General features: G+C 34.5%; 1 protein-coding gene across 1 annotated transcript in view; it reads left to right on the plus strand.

Annotated features, from left to right (window-relative positions):
* The window catches only part of MALRD1 (MAM and LDL receptor class A domain containing 1), a 706,902-nt gene extending 698,298 nt beyond the window's left edge, over positions 1–8,604 (plus strand). Inside the window, exons 39-40 of the mRNA XM_030940611.1 lie at positions 4,854–4,929; positions 8,284–8,604. Coding sequence (XP_030796471.1) covers positions 4,854–4,929; positions 8,284–8,385 — 178 coding nt within the window. The 3' untranslated portion in view covers positions 8,386–8,604. The remainder of the gene's footprint in view (positions 1–4,853; positions 4,930–8,283) is intronic.
* The last annotated feature ends 9,508 nt before the right edge of the window (positions 8,605–18,112 follow it).

Genomic DNA, 18,112 nt, shown 5'->3' on the forward strand with positions numbered 1-18,112 from the left:
ACCCAGGCTCAGGTATTTCTTCACAGCAGCATGAGAACAGACTAATACAGCAACCTACAGATTCAAGACAATCTCTATAGAAAATTCCAACAGCCATTTTTGCAAAAATGAAAAACCTCTTCTCAAATTTATAAATTGCAAGGGTACCAGATAGCCAAAACAATGTTGGAGAACTCAAACTTCCCCATTTCAAAATTTACTACAAAAACACAGTAAACAAAACTGTGTGGTATTGGCATGAGGCATGAGAACATACGTATAGATCAACTGAATTGAATTGAATTGAATTGTAAATTCAAATATAAACCCATATATCTATCATGATCGATGATTGACAAAGATGTTAAGTCCATCCAATGGGGAACAAATAGTCTCTTCAATAGATGACATTGGGACAACTGGATTTTGACATGCAAAAGAATGCAGATGGAACCCCTACTTCACACCACATACAGAAATTAGCTCAAAATGGATCAAAGAGCTACATGTAAGAGCTAAAGCTGTAATGCATTTAAAAGAAAATAGAGTGGTAAATCTTAATGATCTTGGATTTGGAAATTGATTCTTTCTTAAATATGACACCAAAAGCACAAGCAACAACAAAAAATAAATAAGTAAACTGGACTTTATCAAAATCAAAACCTTTTGTGCAACAAAAGACATTATCGAGAAAGTGAAAAGACAATCTGCAAAATGGTAGAAAATATTCAAAATTATGTAACTGATAAAAGTTTAATATCAAGAATATATAAAAATCCATACAACTTAAGAACAAAAAGACAACCCAATTTCAAAATGGGCAAAGGACTAGAATAGTCATTTCTTCAAAGAAGATTACATGTAGTCAATAAGCACATAAAAAGATGTTCAACATCACTAGTCATTAGGGAAATGAAAATCAGTACCACAATTAGATACCATTCACTTCCACTGAGATAGCAATAATAATAATAATTTAAAAACTGAAAATAACAAGTGTTGATGAGGATGAGGAGAAATAGAAACCCTCACATTGTTGGTGGGAATGTAAAATGGTGCAGCACTATCAACAGTTGGTAGTTCCTTGAAAGTTAAAAAAGAATTACCAAGTGTTCCATCAATTCAACTCCTAGTTACACACCTCGAAGAATCAAAATAGAGACTTAGGCAGATATTCATACAGCAATGTTCACCATAGCACTAGTCCCAATAGCCAAAAGATGGAAACTACCCAAATTTCCATCAACAGATGAATGAATAAACAAAATGTGACATATACATCCAATGGAATATTATTCAGCAATAAAAATGATTAAAGTTCTGATACATGCTACAATATGGGTGAATCTTGAAAACATTATGCTAAGTGAAATAAGCCAAACACAAAAGGACAAATACTGTATGATTCCACTTAGATGAGGTACCTAGAGCCTAGAGACAGAAGGTAGATCAGAGTTTACCTGGGACTGGTTGGACGGGAATGGGGTGTTAATGCTTACCGGCCATGGAGTTTCAGTTCAGAGTGATAAAAACATTTTGGAAATAGTAGTAATGGTAGCACAACACTGTGAATGGAATTAATGGCATTGAGTTGTATACTCGAAATGGTTAAAATGGCAAATTTTATGTGATATATAGGTTACCACTCTTAATTAGAAATTAATAAAAGTAACATTACTGAAAACCATTGAATTGTATCTTTAAGTTTGTGAATTGTATGGCATGTGATTTATAGCTCCATAAAGCTGTTAAAAATAAAAATGTAAAACATTCCCCTCAAAGTCATGTTTATTGGATGTAGCATAGATTGGTCTTTGTTTTATTCTTTTTTTCTTCCTTCCCATTTGTCATAATTTCAGACTACTATAAACACTTCCATGCTTTTATCAACACGAAAACAATGTTGTCAGTTAATAAGTGAATTGCATTAGAACTATAAATATGCTCACTAAATTAAAATTGGAAATTGCCATCAGAATTATCTTAGTTTTGCACTGACATATGTCTCTTGTCGCACATTCAGAATTCCACTTCGCACGGTATCTGCACATAATGGATCTAAGATAAACTTAATTTATGTGAATGCATAAGTCAAGGGAGAAAAACTTATATGATCCATGCAACTTCCTTTCCTCTACTCAAAAATTCTAAGTCAGTTCCTTTATCATCATTATTCCTAGAGGTGGTTATATTCTTTAGAACCTCAATTTTTACAACTCATTCATTCATTGGTAGGGGAGAAAAAATCAACTCCTCCTTAAGAGCTACCAGCATATTGACAAATACAGTAAGTCAAACATTGCATTTTTTTTTTTTTTTTCTGGCCTGATGAAGACTCTTCATTACACCATTGAGTTTCAGAACTGGCCAAAAACTTTACAATGAAATAAACATTTTATTTCCCTCATGTAAGGATCCATCATTCTAACTAAAATTGCCTGTATTTGAATATCAAATTGACATAGGTGATGAAGATGGAAAATCATAGTATTGAACTTGAAATAGTAAATGTGTAGAGTGACATTAGCAATTTCCTTCATGGAAGAATCTGTGGACGGTGTGTATAATAGTTTACCTTACAAATAAATAGGAAAGACATTAAAATGTAAGTCTAATAATCTAGAGATTTTCAAGAATGGGAGATGTATCTTTGATCTGGGAAAAATAAAAGCAATTTGAGACTACTAAAAAACAAAAGTTGCAGTAGGAAGGATTTGCCATTGCTTACCTCCCAATACTCACACTGAAACTCTTTCTTCTTTTATTACAACTCCACATCCTTACTCTTAAGTATCTTCCTTCTTTGTAGTTACCCAAATCTTGAAGGCCAGACACCTTCAAATGTTGTTTTTTCATTTTAATAGAAAATTATTTTAGACTTAAAAGCCTTTCTGAAGACAAGCAGCTTCAATAATTGAATTAACAGGGCTGAGAATTATATAAATTTACCTGGCTTCTGCCTGCCAACCACGGTCTGGGTCATCTGGAGTCCCAGCAGTTTAAGGCCAAAAATAATTGCTTCATATCAAGATCTTTTGTGTTGCTTCTGCCTCACATCCTTGTGACTGACGGCCAAGCTGGTCCCTTCAGCTCCTGGTTGCATGCTCGGCCTTTGACCATCTGTCCTGTCTAGCCCTGTGGTTTGGGTTTCCTCTTGCTTCCTGATTTCATGCCTGATTTCAGCCTCTATTAATTTTTCTGAGCTCTCGGTGTCAGCGGCTGTCTTATCTTTACTTGGTCCCTAATTTCTATTTTGTTTTGATCGTCCCTACTTCCATGTCCAATTTTTCCTGCTTTGGTATTTTGATACATTTCAAAACGATACTTCACTCCCTACCGAGTCTCAACTCCAAGATTATCCGTGGCTCAGCTCATGTACTAACCCTGCTGTGTACTGAGATTACTACTCCAAGAATTTAACGTAGACTAGTCTTGAACAAAGTAAAGGCAAAGAGTCAAACACAACTTATTCAAATTAATCAGAGCAACTAATAAGCATTCAATTAATGCTTAAGGAATTAACAGATATTTGTTGCCTCAGTTCAGACTTTTTTCAAGAATAACCCACAAAATAGATGCAAATGGCCCGATTCATCAATAAGCAAAATGTACCCGCAGTGAGGGTGAAACATTTAATCTATTGTATATTTAAGCCAGTGGAGATCAGGAAGCTTAAAAGACACTGAATCCACAGGGAAAATATATTGCCAGCCAAACATAATTAGCCAGATTAGACTGTTAGGCTCACTGATGCTGCAGTTTCTTTGAAAAGGACCATGTGGTTTGGTAGATGACAATAGGCAGTTATGCCTATGGCAATTTGTTTTTAGAAATCCAGTCAGTAAGAGCTTCCTTTTTAGTACATTTTATTTTGGGACTTAGAATTATATTACTGACAAACATTAATTTTCACTGTATCCTGATCAGGCTAAAAATATATATTATACATACATTATACACTGTATTATAGAATTATCATACATTATATATTTGTTACTCTTGTCATTAAGCCCTTAAAACAATCATCCTGGAATTGGTCTTCCATTCTCCATTGTGTGTGTGTCTGCATGTATACACAGGCAGGTATAGGATCCTTTCGTGTGTGTGTGTGTGTATTTAGTTTTTGATTATTTTTTGTTGTTCCTATGATGGACATTTTTTCTTCATCAGTTGTCACCAAGTAGTCCAGGGCTGTGTGTCTTCTAATAAGTCTATTAATTCTTAAGTATAAAAGGAAAATGATCATATGAAGCCCAGTTAATTATAGTGAATTATGCACATCTAATCTGATATGTGATATTACCAAGGGCTTGCTGTTTTTGATTTTCATGAAACACTACCCTAAAGAACTTTTCAGAACACTTGTACTTAACTTTGCTGATGAAAATGTTAAAGACTATGACTCATGGGCTACAGATCTTTATGACAGATACTGTCATGGAAAACAGTCTTCAGGATGTAGTGGTTTGGCACTTTGCAGTGTCAAGGACTTCAAGATGGCCTTTATCACTAGTACAGCTTCATATTACATTGTTCTTTCTAATGTTGGACGCTTTGCCCTGAGTAATAGTTTAAGAAATCAACATTCAGACTACTAACTTTTGCCATTTCTTTTATTTGCCTGGGTTTATTTGGATCTAAATACTTAGAGTTCAAATTACATTTGCTTTCATGAATGTGGTTGCCTTGGTGTCCTGCAAAAAAAAAATAAAAAACAAACAAACTTTACTTATGGTAATACATTCACGGAAATAAGTGTGCTGGCTAGACAACGTATCTCAAAAGTTTCTAACAAACAATAACCTGAAAATGTACTGTGGTAAATGTCAATACTTTTTATTTTTTAATTTTTTTGATGGCCTGTGTGCTTTAAGGAAAACCGAGGGAAGTGGTAACTGTGCCTTTGTCAATCCAGTTTACGGGAACTGGAGCAACCCAGAGAAAACAGAGGTAAGTGGCAAAGTGTGAACTGTATCATTTCACACAAATGCAGACACACACACACACACACACACACATTGAACCAGTGTTGGTTGAACATGTTTCTACATCATAACTAAAAGAAACATTTTAGTGGAGTTATTTCAATTGGGGGTAGAAAGGAGTTTCCGTCTCTACAAATATGCCGTGAGAATTGTCCATTTCAGGACAGTTTCAATCTGCTTGTAAGATCAGTTCACTGTTAAATGGCATTGTGGTCACTGTTTATACTCAAAAAGAGCTGACAAATCTGGAAAATATCAGTTTAACCCACAGAGTATTAGTCAGTTACTTATAGTAACTATTAATTGAATGTCTTTCATATTTTATTTTCAAAAACAAAAGAGAGGATAGCATTCTATTTTCTGTTTAAATTTAGGGTGACTAGTGAGGGCCATTACCTGATAACTTAGAAGAGAAAAAAGAAGTGAGAATGTATTACATCTTCCTTGGACCTTTTTGGGGCTATCCCTTATTTGTATAAGCAGGGAGAAAATGGCAAGGAAAACCTTTCTTGTTCCTTTTTTAGATTTTTTTAATTTTTAAGTCATTTTTAGGTATAGTTGACAAATACAACTTTTATATGTTTAAAGTATACATTATATTTTACTATAGTATACATTGTGAAGTGATTACTACAACAAAAGTATTTAAAATATCTATCACCTCACATAGTTAACTGTGTGTATGTGTGTGTGTGTGCACGCTGCAAACATTGAGGATCTCTCAGCAAATTCTGAGCATATCACACAGTATTATAGTCACATGTCATACATTAGATCCCCAGAATTTATTCATCTTGCACAAAAACTTTGCACTCTTTGATCAACATCTCATTCCTTTCTATTTTTCTCATTCCTTTCTTAAGTAAGTGTTATGAGACTTCATCTGGATATAAAGTAGATTTAGTTATGACACACCACTTCCGAACTATAAAAGTTTTATTACGTCTGATTTTAGAGCTATATAAAATTCACTCCTTATAAAGTGAGTATTATATAAAGCTAAAATTTTAATTATTATTTTTCTTTATGAAAATAGGTCATAGTTTTTTATCTTGCTCTTGGTTATGAAAATGAGTAGCAAGGTATCAGGTCAGGTAGTTTCTAGTAGTTTAAGAGCCTTGAGTGCTGTGGTCGAAGCCTAACAAAACACTTGACTTTTTCATTTTTGCGTTTTAATCAATAATGATATGATACACACTTTTAGTATTGTTTTGGTAGGAATGAAAACAGGAAGTAAACGATTGCCTAAAGCACAGAGAAAATGAATTTAGATGATTCAACAAGTAAGACAGAGTAAAAATGAAAAGGTAGACCTACTTCATGGATAAAAAACACACACATATTTAAGAAAACAAATGTAATATATCTTTTTGACAAACTAGGATGGTATAAATATATTTTCATTTTTACTAGAGAAAGAAAATTTGTTATTTATTTTTTTGAGACAGAGTTTCACTCTTGTCTCCCAGGCTGGAGTGCAATGGCATGATCTTGACACACTGCAACCTCCACCTCCTGGGTTCAAGTGATTCTCCTGCCTCAGCCTCCTGAGTACCTGGGATTACAGGTGCCTGCAACCATGCCTGGCTAATTTTTGTATTTTTAGTGAGACAGGGTTTCAATATGTTGGCCAGGCTGATGTCGAACTCCTGACCTTAGGTTATCCGCCCTCCTTGGCCTCCCAAAGTGCTGGGATTACAGGCGTGAGCCACTGTACCTGGTCAGAACATTTAATATTTTTATCCTCAACTTAGTTTAACTTTTACTGCCTGAAAGATACACCTGAGATAAGGAATTAAAGTGAGATATTTTAAATTTTATATCTTTTATATTAGTGTCTCATAAACTTGTAGTAAGTAAAAAGTGGCTCGGTAGGTGTTATGGATTCTTTACTTTCTACTGAGATGGGTTCTGTTGCATGCAGATCTGTACTTCTCAGCAAGCACAGGAAGGGGTCTCCATCAAAGACCCACCTTTCAATCTGCTTTCAAGATGGTTTCCACTGTGTGTGAGTGTGGTGGCATAATGGATGACTTGAGAGCACCTCGGAAGTGATTTATGTTTATTTTCTATTTTGATAAAAGAAAAATTCCTTTTTCGTTGTCTGTTTTCCTTTCATTATGAATGGCTAAAGAAGAAATCCTGGCACATCTCCTGGCCTGTGTGGCTATTTTGATTTCGATTGTTTCAGAAGCAAATGACTTTGTATTAATCAAACTAGGTCTACTTTCCCTATCATCAGAAAGATAGACTTCTCTAAATCTATCCTTCAAACTATTTTTTTTTTTAATTCTTGGAGAAAACTCTCACATTCTGATACAGAAATGGAGAGAATATTCATGGCAACATTCGTTGGCAATTCATGCCAATATTCATGGCAATATTCATTGTAAGCAACTGCCACGTACCCATCAGCCAGCTTCAAGGACTATCAACCCATGGTCATTGCTGTTTCACCTCTACTGCCCTCCATTTCCTCACCCTCCAGAAGGTTTTCAAACAAATCTCATATCATTTAATTTCAACCGTAAAGACTTCAGTTGTGTTTTTAAAGGACAAGGACTTTTAAAAATATAACGGCAGGATCATACCTAAACATTTAACAAGAATGTCTTGAGGCCATCAAACACTCACTGTTCAACCTACCCCAATTGCCTCATTAAAATGTAAAAGGTTTTCTATGGGGATTTTGTTGTTATTGCTATATTTTAAAAATCGGAAATTTTAGAAGGTAGATGCATCCAAATGGGTAGATATGTCTCTTAAATCTCTTTTCATCTCTAGGTTCTATTTTCTCTCGCTTATTTTTTTTTCCTTGCACAATATTTGTTGAAGAAGCCAGACTGCTTGTCCTATAGAATTTCACAAATTTTAGGTTTTCCTGTAAACTATATAATTATAGTTTACAGGAAACTTAAATGAAATGGCATTTAAACTTACATAAAATGGCTTTGTATACTTAAAGTCATTGGTTTTGTTTTGTTTTGTCTAACCTAACTATATTCAATACAGAAGGCTTAGTGAAACCAGCATCAGAGAAAGAAGTAGTCAAAATATTGGTCATTGCATTTCCCCACCCCACCAGAGGTGAGGCAGTGGTGCCTAAGTCCAGAGGACCCCAGGATACATGGAATCTAGCCTTGTGTCAGAAACTCAAGCAGTGCGGGCTGTAAGTGCTGGAGGAAGAGTCAAGGATGTTCTAGTTATTACTCCAGTGAAAATCCATTAGGACCTTTGCTGCATTCTGCGTGATCTTTAAAGACGTTTCTTATTTTAATGCCTAAAATCCTACCCTTTCAAATGTGTTTTTCATCTTCAGAGTTCTGTCTATTCCTTCTCAAATCCATTATATGGCACAACATCAGGAAGCCTGGACACCCTGTCACATCATCTCAAACAGCAGCATCGAGACCAAGTCTGATCCAAAATGTGTAGTTTCTAGAAAATTGAAGTCTCCACAATCTAATAGAAACTCATCTTCTACAATGGTAAAAAGAGAAAGGATTTAAATGCCAGTGTAATTATAACATTTATGAATGAATCTTCTTACAGAATATAGAGAATGTTTATATGGAATCAGAATCAGTACCTTATCTTCACTGAACATCTGAATATTTTAATAAAATTACTACTTAATCAAGTTTCTTGTTTTGCTTTGATTTTATCTTTTTTTAAATGATGAATCAATTTGTTTCAGATTCTGAATACAAGGAAGTTTTAAAATGCTCTTTCTTTGCCGTATAGCTTGGAAACGCAGGTGAACTGACTTGGTATACACATGGGTAGAAATGGACAAATCACAGCAATCCAAGGCAACATAATCATAAGTTGTTTCAGCATGTTGTAAAAATAGTGTGATAAATTATCCGCCTATTCTTGCCTTTTTCAAATGATTAATACTTTTCTACAGACATAAAAATAATGGTAAACCTAGGAGTTAAGAAGCTTGTAGCTGCAAGAAACTGAAAACTCCCCAAGCTCATGTCTTGAATCATGTAGCAATCATTACCCCACAAACCAGGAAATTAGGAGATGGAGCCCCTGTTAGGATGGTCATTGGAACACTTCCATGACCCCAGTAAGAACCTCATCGGTTGATGAGTTTCACTTCCCAGCCTGTGCTCTCAGGCTAGGTCCCCTACAGCTTAGGTGAGGGCTCCAGCACAATGAGCTGCAGCATCGTTGTGTTCGCAGTAAAGTTCGGAGGCAGAGAGGCCCATTTCTTTCTGCTTTTCACTTTTTTTTTTTTTTAGTTTTATAATTTTTTTTTTCATTTTTTTATTATACTTTAAGTTCTAGGGTACATGTGCATAACGTGCAAGTTTGTTACATATGTATATTTGTGCCATGTTGGTGTGCTGCACCCATCAACTCGTCAGCACCCATCAATTCATTATTTATATCAGGTATAACTCCCCAATGCAATCCCTCCCCCCTCCCCCCTCCCCATGATAGCCCCCAGTGTGTGATGTTCCCCTTCCCGAGTCCAAGTGATCTCATTGTTCAGTTCCCACCTATGAGTGAGAACATGCGGTGTTTGGTTTTCTGTTCTTGTGATAGTTTGCTAAGAATGATGGTTTCCAGCTGCATCCATGTCCCTACAAAGGACGCAAACTCATCCTTTTTTATGGCTGCATAGTATTCCATGGTGTATATGTGCCACATTTTCTTAATCCAGTCTGTCACAGATGGACATTTGGGTTGATTCCAAGTCTTTGCTATTGTGAATAGTGCTGCAATAAACATACGTGTGCATGTGTCTTTGTAGTAGAATAATTTATAATCCTTTGGGTATATACCCAGTAGTGGGATGGCTGGGTCATATGGTACATCTAGTTCTAGATCCTTGAGGAATTGCCATACTGTTTTCCATAATGGTTGAACTAGTTTACAATCCCACCAACAGTGTAAAAGTGTTCCTATTTCTCCACATCTTCTCCAGCAACTGTTGTTTCCTGATTTTTTAATGATTGCCATTCTAACTGGTGTGAGATGGTATCTCATTGTGGTTTTGATTTGCATTTCTCTGATGGCGAGTGATGATGAGCATTTTTTCATGTGTCTGTTGGCTGTATGAATGTCTTCTTTTGAGAAATGTCTGTTCATATCCTTTCCCCACTTTTTGATGGGGTTGTTTGTTTTTCTCTTGTATATTTGTTTGAGTTCTTTGTAGATTCTGGATATTAGCCCTTTGTCAGATGAGTAGATTGCAAAAATTTTCTCCCATTCTGTAGGTTGCCTGTTCACTCTGATGGTAGTTTCTTTTGCTGTGCAGAAGCTCTTTAGTTTAATTAGATCCCATTTGTCAATTTTGGCTTTTGCTGCTGTTGCTTTTGGTATTTTAGACATGAAGTCCTTGCCCATGCCTATGTCCTGAATGGTACTACCTAGATTTTCTTCTAGGGTTTTTATGGTATTAGGTCTAACATTTAAGTCTCTAATCCATCTTGAATTAATCTTCGTATAAGGAGTAAGGAAAGGATCCAGTTTCAGCTTTCTACTTATGGCTAGCCAATTTTCCCAGCACCATTTATTAAATAGGGAATCCTTTCCCCATTTCTTGTTTCTCTCAGGTTTGTCAAAGATCAGATGGCTGTAGATGTGTGGTATTATTTCTGAGGACTCTGTTCTGTTCCATTGGTCTATATCTCTGTTTTGGTACCAGTACCATGCTGTTTTGGTTACTGTAGCCTTGTAGTATAGTTTGAAGTCAGGTAGCGTGATGCCTCCAGCTTTGTCCTTTTGACTTAGGATTGTCTTGGCAATGCGGGCTCTTTTTTGGTTCCACCCTTCCCCCACGCACTGCCCGCCACAGCACTCTTAGTATTGGCCAGCATAGACTGGAGCTCAGGCTGAGCCAGTTGCTTCGAAGGCAATGCGGCCACCGTGATTGGCTGGAACCCTTTGCTTATACCCCCTGGGGCTGAGAGTATCTGTGAAGCACCTTGTGAAGCAGATGACTGTAGGTGCTTAAATGAAATTGAAGTTAGGAAAGGTGAAGGGGATTATATCTATTAGGCAGCAATAAGCATCTAAAGGAAAGGAATGTTCCTCTCTCTAGTAATGTGCCCTGCAATCACTTCAGTGGATTTAGATAGAATGGATTAGCAATCTGCCCAGCCCTTGCCCTCAAGGGGCTGAAGAGGAGAAAAAGCTGGGAGTCACTACCACTCAATTATCTGGGACATTTCTAAGCAGAATAGAAAGTCAGTTGTATGCCATGTAAGTTTCATTATTCTGTTAGTGCCTTTTGTAAAAGTACAGACTGGCGGGGAAATATTATTTCTCATCAATCTTGCAGTAAATCTCAAATTTTATCTAAATTAATTTTTTGAATGCATTATTGTTTTGCTCTGTATGATCTTTTTCTAATTGCTGCTTTCATATTGACACTAACGTTTTTGATTTCGGAAATATTCACACGAGGAAAGCTCAGTAGTAGTAGCAGGTGTTGTTCTTGTCCTTGACTCAGTCTGAATCCTGGAATTGTGGGACATAGATGCTTTTGAAAGTTGCATTTGTTTTAGCTTAAAACTGCTAATATTATCCACATAGATTTAGCGTATTTGCTTAAGCATACAGTATTCTTTTAAAAAGAATAGAATTAAAATTCAGCTATGGTCACAGTAAAGAACTCTTGAGGCTACTATGTGAAAAATGTAGGAAAATGCAATTCCTTACACAAAAGATAATAAAGATTATTCTACAACTTCAACTGACCTGCTTCACAGGGATATTGAGAGAATTCGTGACATATAAGGAGCCCCAAATACAGGTTAATGACAGAAAATCAACAAAGAACAGAGATGAGAGTACTCTTTTTTTTTTTTTTTTTTTTTTAATTCTACTTTAAGTTCTGGGATACATGTGCAGAACATGCAGGTTTGTTACATAGGTATACATGTGCCATGGTGAGTTGCTGCACCCATCAACCCCTCTTCCCCTCATCTGCATTAGGTATCTGTCCTAACACTCTCCTTCCCCTAGCCCCTCATTCCCCAACAGGCCCCAGTGTGTGATGTTCCCTCCCTGTGTTCATGTGTTCTCATTGTTCAACACCCACTTGTGCGTGTGAACATGTGGTGTTTGGTTTTCTGTTCCTGTGTTAGTTTGCTGAGAATGATGGTTTCCAGCTTCATCCATGTCCCTGCAAAGGACAGGAACTCATTCTTTTTATGGCTGCGTAGTATTCCATGGTGTATATGTACCACATTTTCTTTATCCAGTCAATCAATTACTGGCATTTGGGTTGGTCCCAAGTCTTTGCTTTTGTGAATAGTGCCACAGTAAACATATGTGGGCATGTGTCTTTATAGTGGAATGATTACTGCCCAATGTAATGTATAGATTAAATGCTATCCGCATCCAGCTACTATTGACTTTCTTCACAGAAGTAGAGAAAAAACCACTTTAAATTTCATGTGGAACCAAAACAGAGCCTGTATAGCCAAGACAATCCTAAGCAAAAAGAATAAAGCTGGAGACATCACACTACCTGACTTCAAAATATACTACAAGGCTACAATGACCAAAACAGCATGGTACTTGTACCAAAACAGGCATATAAGCCAATGGAACAGAACAGAGGCCTCAGAAATAACGCCACACATCTACAACCATCTGATCTTTGACAAACCTGACAAAAACAAGCAATATGGAACGGATTCCCTATTTAATAAATGGTGTTGGGAAAATGGGCTAGCCATAGGCAGAAAACTGAAAGTGGACCCCTTCCTTAAACACCTTATACAAAAATTAACTCAAGATGGATTAAAGACTTCAATGTTAGACCTACAACCATAAAATCCCTAGAAGAAAACCTAGGCAATACCATTCAGAATGTAGGCATGGGCAAAGACTTCATGACTAAAACACCAAAAGCATTGGCAACAAAAGCCGTAATTGACAAATGGAATCTAATTAAACTAAAGACCTTTTGCACAGCAAAAGAAACTATCATCAGAGTGAACAGACAACCTACAGAATGGGAGAAAATTTTTGCAATCTATCCATTTGACAAGGGGCTAATATCCAGAATCTACAAGGAACTTAAACAAGTTTTACAAGAAAAAAACAACCCCATCAAAAAGTGGACGAAGGATATGAATAGACACTTCTCAAAAGAAGACATTTATGTGGCCAACAAACATATGAAGAAAAGTTCATCACCACTGGTCATTAGAGAAATACAAATTAAAACCACAATAAGATACCATCTCAGGTCAGTTGGAATGGTGATCATTAAAAAGCCAGGAAACAACAGATGCTGGAGAGGATGTGGAGAAATGGGAACACTTTTACCCTGTTGGTGGGAGTGTAAATTAGTTCAACCATTGTGGAAGACAGTGTGGCAATTCCTCAAAGATCTAGAACCAGAAATACCATTTGACCCAGCAATCCCATTACTGGGTATACACCCAAAGGAGAGTACTCTTAAGGATATTTAAATTTTTCTTCAGGTGCAAGTTATATGCACCCTAAATTGCTTAAAGCAAGTAGTTAATAAGGTGTTATAAATACAGATTGCAATTCTTTGAAACCAAAAAATAAAACTGATTTTTCTTATCCATTATGTAAAATAGGTTCAGTGCCCATGTTCAGTTTTCTTTATTTGACATGAGATTCAGAAATGAAGAATTTAGTTTTCTTTGCATCATGTTTCTTTGGAAAAATTTTTGGCGTAAGTCCAAATTTGCACCATTGTGATTGTAAAAATAGGCAAAGGTGGAAGAAGGGAAAACCAGCAGTGCACAGCGTCCACAATTATATAACCTATTTTCCAAAACATACTTTAAGCATAAAATCATATAACAATAACAACAAGAAACACAAGTAAGTATGAATTATCTGTCAAATACTGTTCTAAGTATTTTATGTATTTTAACTCATGTAAATATAAATAATATACTGTATACTATTGTAGTTACTAGCCACATGTGGCTATTTAATTTGAAATTTAAATTAATAAAATATATATATATTTAAACTTTTATGTTTGGGGGTACATGTGCAGGGTTATTATGTAGTAAACTTGTGTCGTGGGAGTTTGTCGTACAGATTATTTTGTCACCCAGGTATTAAGCCTAGTACCCATTAGTTATTTTTCTTGATCCTCTCCCTCCCCCTACCCTCTACCCTTTGTTAGGCCCCAGTGTCTGTTGTTCCCCTCTATGTGTTCTCATCATTTAACCCTCACTTATAAGTGATAATATGCATACCCTTAAGCATATTCTGTTTTCTGTTCCCATGTTAGTTTGCTAAGGTTGATGGCTTCTAGCTCCACCCATGTTCCTGCAAAGGACATGATCTCATTCTTTTTTAGGGCTGCATACTATTCCATGGTGTATATGTACCACATTTTCTTTATCCAGTCTACCATTAGTAGGCCTTTAGGTTGGTTCTGTGTCTCTGCTATTGTGAAAAGTGCTGCAATGAACATATGTGTGCATGTGCCTTCATGATATAACAATTTATATTCCTTTGGGTATATCCCTCATAATGGTATTTCTGGATCAAATTGTTGTTCTGTTTTTAGTTCTTTGAGGAATCACCACACTGCTTTCCACAATGGTTGAAATAATTTACACTCCATGAAGAGTGTATAAGCCTTCCTTTTTTGCTGCGACCTCATCATCTTGCCAGTTATTTTTTTACTTTTTGATAATAGCCATTCTGATTGTTGTGAGATGGTATCTTATTGTGGTTTTGATTTGCATCTCTCTAATGATCAGTAATGTTAAGCTTTTTTTTTCATATTTTTCATATGCTTGTTGGCTGCATGTATATCTTCTTTTGAGAAGAGTCTGTTCTTGTCCTTCGCCTACATTTTAATGGGACTGTTTGTTTTCTTCTTGTAAATTTGTTTAAGTTCCTTATAGATTCTAGATATTAGACCTTTGTCAGATGCATAATTTATAAAAATTTTTTCCATTTGCAGGTTGTTTACTCTGTTGATAGCTTCTTTTGCTGTGCAGAAGTTCTTTAGTTTAATTAGATTCCATATGTCAATAAAATTAAACCTAAAATGTAGTTCCTCAGATGCACTAGCTACATTCCAAGTGCTCAGTAGCTAAATGTGCCATTAGCTACTATATTTGACAACTAGAGAACACTGCCATCATCCCAATAAGTTATTTTGGTGAGCATTGGCTTCGAACAAGGTTGAAATAATGTACTATAAATAGTACAGTAATATTTATTAATCTAATTGGTGCTCAGATTATTTCCCAGTATGTGTATTTTAACCAGATACAGCCCATTTTCACATGATAATAAATTTAAAATAATACAAAGGATATTGAGCTGAAAGCAAACTAGCAAACCTATGTGATGAAGTTGATTTTAATAATGTTTTCTCACAATATAAATGTGTATGTCATTCTATTATACCCGCATCATCTTTGAATATTCCTTTTTATATTTAGATGGAACATTGAAAAAACTACGTAAGAATTTGCTTTTCCCTTTTTAGCTTCTTGATTTTCAATCATTTTTCATATTTATCACACTAAGAACTGAAGATTCACGTTCTCCTTGAAATACTAACTGCATTGTGTTTGGCTTTTAAGGGTATGCATTTAGATGAACCAATTACTATATCCAGGGGAATGTTTTTTGCAATAAGTAGTCTTAAATTTCTTTCTTATAAATAAAAACCAGGGAAAATTCATCATGAAATATAAAAAGACTGGACTTTTTTTTTCCCTAATGGCCTTTTAAAAAAAATCAAACATCAAGTATATATTTTCAATGTCAAACCAATGACAGCTTTGCGATTCTTAATGTTATTCTGCTTTTCTTTGTGTCAACTTGCAAAATGCTTTGCATTTCATTGCTAATATGTCTAGAAAACCAATGCAAGGGTTAGTACCTAAAGCAAATAATCGTCAAACTCAAGAACCTACTCTTTAAATAATTAATTACAAGTGGAAAGGCACCACTTTCTACAAGCATCCACTTATGAAATTTTAATGAAACTAAGTACAAGCCATATCTTGAATTAAAGAACTCTGTATCTGTGAATCAATTTGAGTATGTATGAACAAAAAATAAATGATTATAATATTTTAGGACCTACTTAAAAATCCACAGTGATACATGTCATTAAACATTCTGAGAAAGTAAAGTGCTCTAAAAAACATGTTTTCTTCTCTAGAATGGAGAAGCAGTAATAAAGAGTCTTTTGTTTTCCTAATTTTAAAAATTTTTGCTTATTTGTTTAGGCCTGGTCTGGCTTTTTTAGAGGTAACTTCCTTGGAACTTCATAATATCTGTCCAGAGTTTTGTTACTGAGAAATATGCTCAGTAAATTAGGATAATATAATTTAGGGCCAATAAAAGAAATGCCATCCTAATAGATCAGTAATGACAAATCTAGTTTTCTAATCCAGATTCTTACTGAAAATATTAAGTAAATATTTAATATATTAATAACCATAAACTAATGGTTAAATATTTAGTCACTGTGACAAAACTTGCCTTGCTGTTAATTTGTTCAACAAATCTTTGTAAAGAATTTTTATAGTGAAAGAAGTAAGAGAAGGCAGTGAGGAAGTGAGATGACAGCTGAATAACAAACAATGTATATAATGTGGCCATTACCCATCTATCCTCCTAGGACATCTACCTTCTAGATGCCAGCCTCATAATTATTCTCTCATCAGTACTGGAGTTTTTTCAAGTATACAAATTAAGAAATTAATAAACTAGAAACACATATAAAATGAAGTTGGTAAACAAAATTAAAAGTTGGTTTTATGAAAAGAGTGATAAATCCTTGATGAAACAAAAATTTATAAACCTTTGGTAAAAACAAATTATAAAATTAATAATAAACACTTAAAAATCAGAGAAAAAACACAATGTACAAATAGCCAATGTCAGAAATAAAAATGATATAATCACCCCAGATCTTACAAACACTAAAAGGATAATTAAAATGTTGTTTATTTAAAAAGTTTATGATAAAAATAATCAAAATTCAGTGGAAATAAATTTCTGAAAATGCAAGTTTTCTAAAACAAGCATAAGAAGAAATAGAAGAGCTAAGTAGTCCTATAGCAAAGTAATTGATTCATGTTAAATAATCTTCCTTCAACAAATTCTAAGTTCATAAGTTTCACTAGCACCTTTTAAGAATTAATCACATTTAATTAATTTAATTTAATTACATTTAAATTAATTACATTTAAGAACCGACCAACTTATACAAGTACTTTCAAAGAATAGGAAAAGATGTAATACCTCCCAATACATGTCATGAGCACAGCATAGTTTTGATACAAACCCTGACAAAGACATTGTAAGGAAGAAAAATTTTAGGCCAATGTTACATATAAACACAAATGTGAAGCATTAAGTGTGTGCATATAATATATATTATGTAATATATGAAGTACTAAATATATATTATATATAATATAAATATATGATATATGTGAATAACCAAATATATATATTACTGTTTTTGTATTTACTCCATGCATGCAAATGTGGTTTAACTTAAAACCTCAGTGTAACTCAACACATCAGCAGAATGAGAAAAAAGTATATGATAATTATAATAAGTGCGGAGAAAAGATTTGGTAAAATACATCTGTTCACAACAAAAATTTTTAGAAAACTAGGAAATTAAGGGAAGTTAACATTATTAATATGATAAAAGGCATCTGCAAAAAAACCCACAGCTACATTTAATGGTAAAATGTTGAAAACTTTCACTTTGACGTGAGGAATAAGCCAAGTATACCCACTATTGACACTTCTTTCAAAATATTTTAACTGTTTACTGGGTGTCTTAGTGAGAAAATAAGACATGAAAAAGAAATATAAGGTATAAGAACTGAGAAGGAAAAAAATACTGTAATTATTTACAGATAGTATGATTGGTTACATAGAAAATTTAGAACAATCTCAAGGTTAATAAATTAATTATTGACTTTAGTAGGTTTGTTATACAATTAATATATAATGTTTAATTGAATTTCTATAGATCTTGAAACAAATGTAAAATAAGTAAAATCATAAGTTAAAAATAAATACATTAGAATAAATTTTACAAAAGACACATATAACTTAAAAATTTTAATGAGAGATATTAAAGAGGACATGTAAATAGAGACATACACTATGTATTTTTTTCAAATTGG

This window comes from Rhinopithecus roxellana, chromosome 11 (genome assembly GCF_007565055.1).
Source record: "Rhinopithecus roxellana isolate Shanxi Qingling chromosome 11, ASM756505v1, whole genome shotgun sequence".
NCBI lineage: Eukaryota > Metazoa > Chordata > Mammalia > Primates > Cercopithecidae > Rhinopithecus > Rhinopithecus roxellana.